Below are 8425 nucleotides of genomic sequence, written 5' to 3'. Positions count from 1 at the left end.
CCCCATATTTATTGTTTCTACCTTAGAGTACCACTAGTAATCTGTAGTTGCTACATATTTACTTATTTTTAAAAGGGAGCTCTCCAATATCCCTAATGAACAACGATGCAAAAATCCTTAACCAATTACTAGCCAATAGAATACAAAAGTATGTAAAACAAATAATTCACCATGACCAAGTGGGATTCATACCAGGGAAGCTGGGATGGTTCAACATACAATAGCCCATTAGTATTATTTGCCACATTGACAAGAAAAACTATAGGAACCACATGATAATACTAATAGGCGTGGAAAAAGCATTTGACACCTTCTAACATCGATTCCTGTTTAAGACACTCAAGAAGATAGGAATGAAATGAAAATTTCTCAGTATAATACAAGGTATGTATGAAAAACCAGCAGCCAATGTGGTAGTCAATGGAGAAAAAATGAACAAAATTCCTCTGAAAAAGGGGACTAAACAAGGATGACCCTTGTCCCCACTTATTTAACACCATATTGGAGGTCTAAGCTAACAGCACAAGGCAAATAAAAGACATCAAAGATATTGGGGAAGCCCAGGGAAGGAAGAGGTCACACTATCATTATTCACTAATTATATGAGTTTATAAATGGAATATCCCAAATGCTCCACAAGGGGAGTTTTGGAATCAATAGAGGAGTATGGCAGAATGGCAGGATGCAAAATCAAGAAAAAGAAGTCTATTGGACTGCTATACACAGCAGAGAAGACCACAGAAGAGGAGATAAAAAAGGTGGTACCCTTCACAATGACCGAGCACAAATTGAAACATCTAGGAATAAACCTGACTAAAAAAACAAAAGATTTGTATGAGGAAAACTACAAAACACTATTGCAAGAAACCATGAGTGACCTCAACTAATGGAAGAATTTCCCATGCTTTCGGATTGGAAGACTTAATATAGTAAAGATGTAAGTTCTGCCCAAGGCACTATATAAGTATAATGCAATCCCAATATAATTACCACCATCTTTCTTTAAAGAATTGGAAAAACCTATTACCAACTATATGGAGAAGGAAGAAGCCCAGAATTAAAGGGACCTCCTCAAGAAGAAGGACACAGTGGAAGGTCTTGCTTTACTTGACTTTAGCACATATTATGGTCATAGTTATCAAAACCGCATCGTATTGGTATAATGATGGATACTCAGACCAAAGAAAAGAGCTGAAAGCCCAGAAATAAAACCATCAGCATACAGACAAACTGATTTCTGATAAGGGACCAAAAATGTCAAAAGGGAAGTGGATGGCTTCTTCAACAATTGGTGTTGGAAAAAATGGATATCTACCTGCAGAAAAATGAAGCAAGGCCATTACCTCATTCTATGCACAAGAATAAATGCAAGGTGGATTACACACCTTGAGGAAAATCCCTAAATTTTTAGGACCATCAATGAGGGAATTGGAACCAACCTGAGAACTTTGGCATAGGCAATACATAGGCTACCAGAAATAGAGAATGACACAAATACAGAAGAGGCACAAACTGACAAGTGGGATTTACTGAAGATAAAAAACCTGTTTACATTGAAAACATTCACCAAGAGAGTAATAAGAGAGACCACGGACAGGGAAAACATCTTTAGCAACGACTCTTCAGACAATGGCCTTATTACTAAAATCTACAATACTCTGATAGCTTCCCAAAAGAAAAGAACCAATTGCCCACTGAGGAGATGGGCAAAGGACCTGAACAGAGGTTTCACAGGGGCAGAAATCTGAATGGCCAGTAAACATCTGAGAAAATGTTCCCGATCTTTAGCCATAAGAGAAATGCTAATTTAAACAATAATGAGGTACCACTTAAAACCATCAAAGATAACCCAATTCAAGAAATCAGAAATCAAGAAGTGTTGTAGGGGTTTTGGTGAGATAGGAACTACTCTCATCCACTGCTGGTGGACCTGTAGGTATGTACGGCCACTATGGAAATCGTTTCAGTGATATCTAAAATGGATGGAAATCAAGCTACCATACGGCCCAGAAATTCACCTTCTGGGCATACACCCAGAAGATGCAAGAAATCAACTATGAATATCTGTGCTCCCATGATCTTCGAGGCACAGTTCACAATTGTGAGTAGTTGAAAACAACCCAAATTTCCATAATCAGATAAATGGATTAAAAAACTGTGGTACATACATATAATAGAGTACTACACATCCCTGAAAATCAGGGATGATCGCATGAAGAACATCGCTGCATGGGACGAACTGGAGGAAATGATGCAAAGCAAAGTAAGCCAAGCACAAAAGGACAAGCATGACATGAGTCCATTGAGGTAAGCTTAAAAATGTAAAAGGGGCATAGGGAAAAAGTTACCATATATATATATATTCATGGGGTGAAGTCTACGTAGTGTGGCAGGGGCCAGACCATATCCACGGATACATAAGGTAGTCAACTAAAATGGAGGGGAGGGGGAGAAGAAAATGACATGGGTAGCAGGGTAAGAGGGCATTAACCCACCCAATGTGCGGGTATTGTTTATATCTACACAGGGAAAGAGGGACCAGACTTCAACCTGGTGCTCCAAGACATGAATGCAACATACAAGCATGGAGCAAGGAACCAATAGAGAGGTCTGAGGGGCCAGCCCCAATCCCAACTACATGGACAGCCCCCCTTTTTCCCAGAAGAATTCACTTCAGAGGACAGTACTGAAGCTACAGATCAGAGAGAGGGACATGTCTGATCAGAGCACACAGGAGAAAAAGAAGGGGGAGGAAGAGAGTGTGGAGAGCACAACCTGGCCTACCAAGCCTAGAGGACAATATTCCTGCTCACAGCAGCCAGTGCGCAGAGAGGATCATAGGGCTGGCACCCTTATGAGACACGACATCCCTCACTGAACCATAGCGCTATGTGGTGAGGAGACCCAAAGTCCATCTGTAAGCAATTGGACATCCCCTTACAGAAGGGTCGCGTGGAGGAGACCAGCCAGTCAGAGTGCAGTGTAGCACAGATGTAACATACAACTTTCCTCTAGCTCCTTAATGCTTCCTCCCCACCCCACTATCATGATCCTAATTCTACCTTACAAATACAGCTAGACTAGAGCATATACAATGATACAGATAAGAGCTGGAAACACAGCGAACCCAGGACAGATAAACCACTCAGGACCAATAATGAGAGTAGTGACACCAGGGGAGCAAAGGAATGTTGGGGGCAGAAAGGGGGAACTAATTACAATGACCTAAGTATAACCCTCTCCCAGGGGGATGGACAACAGAAATGTGAGTGAAGGGAGATATTGGTCATGTTTAAGACATGAAATTAAAAAAATATTAAGGTGTTGTGGGGGAGGGCGGGGAAAAATGAGGAGTTGGTACCAAGGGCTCAAGTAGAAATAAAATGTTTTGTAAATGATGATGGCAACAAATGCACAAATGTGCTTGGCAGAATGGATGAATGTATGGATAGCGATGAGTTGTAAGAGCACCATTAAAATGATTTTTAAAAAAAGTGAGCTCATTCAGTGTGAGAGGGCTTCAAAAAGGTCATGGAAAAATTCCATTTTCTTTCAATTTCACTTTCTAAGACTTTTAGAAGGATCATTAACAATATGCAATTCCTAAACATATAGAAATTACACAAGACCTACATTTGCACCTCAGTGGCATTGCTAATGTAATCAAGTTAGGAAGCCATTGATAACATTCTTCAAGTTAGGAAGCCATACTGACCTCTCCTTTCTGAATTACTCACCATCATCCCTATAAATGCATTGCCTCCCATGTAATTTTTCACAAAATTCCTTATAGAAATCTTCTCATAAAATCTCCCAGGACTCACACTCATTATTTGCAACTAAGGACTCTGACTGAAATGTTCTGAAATATAGCTAACCCTCAGAAAAGGACTAAACTCTAGAACCAGAGACCCAGGAGGTTTTTCTCAACAAGTACGGCCGGCTCTTCATGTGTTTGCTCTTTCGCCCCTCTCTGCAGCTCCTCTCTGCCCCTCAGTCCGTGGTCAATGGATGCAGCAGGCAGAAAGGGCCGGGTTTCCACATTCTCGACAAGCAAGAGACAGACAGGGACTAGCTGTACCACAATCCCAGTTTCAATGAATTGCAATCCCCATCTCAGTGGCATTCCTCTTTGAGAAATTTCTAAACCATACCGATTAGAAAAATATCCCCATAGGGGTCTGAAAACTCTCTAAAGCTCACTGTCCTCCTGCCAATCCTGACACATAGTGAGCCTACAGACTAGAACTGCCCCAGTGTGTTTCTGAGATTGTCACCCTTTAGGAGAGTAGGAAGCTTCACCTCCCTACCTTGGAGATACTGGTGGTTTCAAACTGTTGAACTTGTGGGTAGCAATTCAACATGTAACCCACTATGCCACCAGGGCTCTCTGACAAGGGGTCTAGAGTTCACAAATCAAAGCATGCTGAGATCTTCCTGAGGCAACCTTCTTGAGACAATTCTTTCTCTCAAATGACTTATGTGTTACGTCCAGCTTGGTAAGTGCTCTAAAAATTTTCGCCTGTGAAATATGGAAGATAGGTATCTCTAATCATCTCTTAAGAGGACCATGCATCAGGAAGCAAGGGTTAATTGAAATAAGAAATTATTTATATAGACTCAGTTCTGAACACAGGAAGTGAGAAGGGAAAGATCTAATAATTGAATTTCTAGATCTATGGACGTAGAACTTAAAGAGCGAATTGAGGTTTGAAGTCCTAGGAAATTTCAACTGTGCCTTGCCTTCCCCATGTGGTCCCATGTTCAATAGCTTCAAGTTTGACCCCGAAGTTAGATCTAAATCTTAGGTAATTTTCATTATTATTGTTTGGTCCAAAGGGGCAAAAAGTTAGGTGGAACAATTATTCCCTTTCTGCCTCTAATGAGGCGCTCAGGGAATCTGGGGCCAGTGGCCATGGGGACTCCTGTGAAAGTCTGCTTTGTGAATCCCCAAACATCTCTCCTGCAGCGAAGGGTGAGTCAATGCATGCTAGCTCCCCACTCAGGTATAATTAACCTGCAAACACCATTTCTTTCTGATCAATATCCTATGTTCAATTCTGCAAAAGTGAAGTGAGTGTGGGTCTCCTGGAGACGGAGAGGACTACAAGTCTTCCCAGGTAAGAGCAGACCAGTGGAGACATCACCAATAACTGCTTGTCAAGGTGGGGTGCCTTATGGAGGGATTCCTCACTCTGTCTTTCCTGTGCAGCCACAGTTCTGAAACTGTCAGTTCTTCCCTAAGAACTCAAAATTGACCTGAACACATTCCATCTATTCACAGGTTCTTGAACTCTGGGTATTATTAAATTGGCTGAGTTTTTCTCTGATTTTGATGTTTTGTATTTTTTTTCAGTGTCATTGTAGACACCAAGTTTCTTCCCATTCCACCATCTGTACATCACGATGTTTAAGAGCACTGGTTGCACTTCCTCACTGTGTGTGAGCCCTCTCTTTATTTCCAGCCTGGGTGCCTCATTATTTTGTGTGCAGATTAAAAACAATTTTTTACTATTTTCTTTAAACATTTTTCTGCAGTTTTGACACATGATTTCATGTCATCGAATTGAATAGTTCTGTCATTCAAACATGTCAAGGGGGAATTGGGCAATCACCACCACCTCCTCCCTAGAGAATTCCCTCCCCCATGGCCGACTCACCCCAAAGGGAGCTGTTCAATCGTGGTCAAGTGTGCAGATTTCTTTTTTACCCCTTCTTGCCTCCTTGTCTTTGCTTTTGGACAAGTTAGCTGAGTTTTTGTCCAATGTTGGGGGTCATTTCCATTTTAATTTTAGCAGTTGAATTTAGGGATCTTAGTGGACACATCCAGGATTCTTGACTAAGAATTCTGAGTAACCTCTGTATGCATGAACCCATGTAAGCAAGAAGCAACAGCAGCAGCAATATTATCAGTAACGCTGTGTAAGCAGTATTTCATCCATGGCTGATACCATTCTCTGAGCATATGTGCTAGGTATGTGGACCACATCCAGAGTCAAGACAATGGAATGGAAACTCTGAGAAGTTTTTCCTCAAAGGCAACCTCACTGATGATATTGATGACATCAGCTGCCTATATCACACACTTCCTACAACCAGCTTCTATGGCAAAACTTGTTCATAGATATTGTCTGCTACTCATTAAAAGTTCTTATAGTCTTTACTAATAGTGCTTTAACATGTTTACTTTAGACAACTTCATGGTAACGCTAGAAAGTTCAACCAGTCAAAAGTAGCTGCTGACAAAGCCACCATCAAATCTTCTGAGTGTGCTCCCAGAGAGAGCATATATGCACCAAGCATTTGTTAAAGTTTTGCTAATGAAGAAATAGAAGTTAAGAGAAGTCTGTAGCTGGCTGTAACCCCCCCAGGGGAAAATTCCTAATGACTGCCCTGAGTCATTCAGAGCACTCCTCCAGTGCCCTTCTTGATTGTCCCATCTCAACCATCCTTTTCCAGGTTTACAAGTGTGTATGTGTTGCTCAGGTGTCCATGACTATGAACAGGGCAAATCTGTCGAGTGTCTCCGTGTTCCTCCTCCTGGGGCTCTCGTGGCAGCCTCAGCAGCAGCAGCTCCTCTTCGTGCTCTTCCTGAGCATGTACCTGGCCACAGTCCTGGGAAACCTGCTCATCATCCTGGCCATCAGCACAGACTCCCGCCTGCACACCCCCATGTACTTCTTCCTCAGCAACCTGTCCTTCGTGGATATCTGTTTCTCCTCCACCACCATCCCCAAGATGCTCATCAATCATATCTTTGAGAATCAGTCTATCTCTTTCCCTGGGTGTCTTACCCAGATGTATTTTCTTTTCATGTTTGTAGACATGGACATTTTCCTCCTGGTTCTGATGGCCTATGATCGCTTTGTTGCTGTGTGCCACCCCTTACACTACACAACTAAGATGACTCCTCATCTCTGTGCCCTGATGGTTGCTGGATCATGGGTTTTAGCCAACCTGAATATCTTATTGCACACCCTGCTGATGGCTCGGCTCTCATTCTGTGCAGACAACCGGATCTCCCACTTCTTCTGTGATGTGGCTGCTCTCCTGAAACTCTCCTGCTCTGACACACACATCAATGAGATGATGATTCTGTTTGAGGGAGGCTTGATAATGATCACCTCATTTGTTTGCATCTTGGTTTCCTACATTTACATCACCTTTGCGGTCCTGAGAGTCCCATCCACAAAGGGAAAGTGGAAAGCCTTCTCCACCTGTGGCTCCCACCTGGCTGTGGTTTCCCTCTTCTATGGCACTGTCTTTGCGGTTTATCTCACCCCTTCATCCTCCCACTCATCTGAGAAGGACATTGTAACGACTGTGATGTACACGGTGGTGACCCCCATGCTGAACCCTTTCATCTACAGCCTCAGGAACAAAGACCTGAAAGGGGCTCTGAGGAAAGTGCTTGAGAGAAAGAAGTTCTCTACCCAGTGAAAATGTCACAGTTGCACCTGATTCAGTGGCAAAGTTTTTTCACCGATTAAGCACAAGGTAACTAGCAGTTGTTCCATTAACACCCGTCTGGAAACCAATGTGTTGCTTGGAGCACAAGGGAAGGTATGGTTATTTATTAGCAGACTGGGGTTCACCTGTAACCTTGCTGTATATGCTAGGCAATGAGAATTCTTTTTGCTGACTAACTTGTAAATTATTTTATACTCAAAATTTTCTGGGAAAGCTACATTCTAAAGTATTTTGAACATTGGAATCACCATGAAAGTTTTTCAAACACCTGAAGTCTAGTCTCCAGAACTGAACAAATGAATCAGAATCTCTGGAGTGACTGTGATCCTGACAGCTTAAGGGCATTTTTAGGAGGTTGTAATGTGCAGTCCGAGTCCAGAGTCACTGGTCTACCTCATACTCTCTTTGTAAGAGGTCCACATGATGGTCATCCATAAGGGCTGAATTTCAAACATTCTCACAAATCAGTTTGTGACTCAGCTATATGAGAGGTGAAATCTGAAGTTCTGAGAGGGTAATACCATTTCTGAGGAGAAGCAGAGCCCCTGGTGGGCAATGTGGTCCAGAGCACCCATTGGTGAAGAAGCACAGAAGCATGGGAACCCTTCCTGACACTCTCGCTCATATCCATGTACATTGCGGTTGGGCTCAGCCGGGATTATATTGTCTTTGATATCAGGGACATAAATCACTCTTTTCTATTCTCTCTGCTCAGACCAACCTCCCTCACTTTCTTTCACACCAGCAACCCCTTCCTCAGTCCAGACCTTCAAGACCAAGTCAAAATTCAAGCCGTCCCCCGTGCCATCTCCGGACTTGTCCTTCAGAGACTCGTGCCTCTATTTTCCCGGGGGTTAATTGCACATGGTACTAGCATTATTTGCTTTTCACCTCTTCCTCTTCTGCAAGGCTCTCCCCAGATTATGAGCTGTCGCAGATCCAAAAGCATCTAGTA

At 42.6% G+C, this 8425-nt stretch overlaps 1 protein-coding gene across 1 annotated transcript; it reads left to right on the top strand.

The window, feature by feature from the left end:
• The first annotated feature begins 358 nt into the window (after positions 1-358).
• On the top strand, positions 359-7440 carry LOC142423073 (olfactory receptor 1F1-like). The gene is made up of 2 exons (XM_075528250.1): positions 359-384; positions 6522-7440. The coding sequence occupies exons 1-2, from the start codon at positions 359-361 to the stop codon at positions 7438-7440; spliced, it is 945 nt and encodes a 314-aa protein (XP_075384365.1).
• The last annotated feature ends 985 nt before the right edge of the window (positions 7441-8425 follow it).

This window comes from Tenrec ecaudatus, chromosome 12 (assembly GCF_050624435.1).
Source record: "Tenrec ecaudatus isolate mTenEca1 chromosome 12, mTenEca1.hap1, whole genome shotgun sequence".
In the NCBI taxonomy this organism is placed as follows: Eukaryota; Metazoa; Chordata; class Mammalia; order Afrosoricida; family Tenrecidae; genus Tenrec; species Tenrec ecaudatus.
This window is presented reverse-complemented; position numbering and strand designations above follow the sequence as displayed.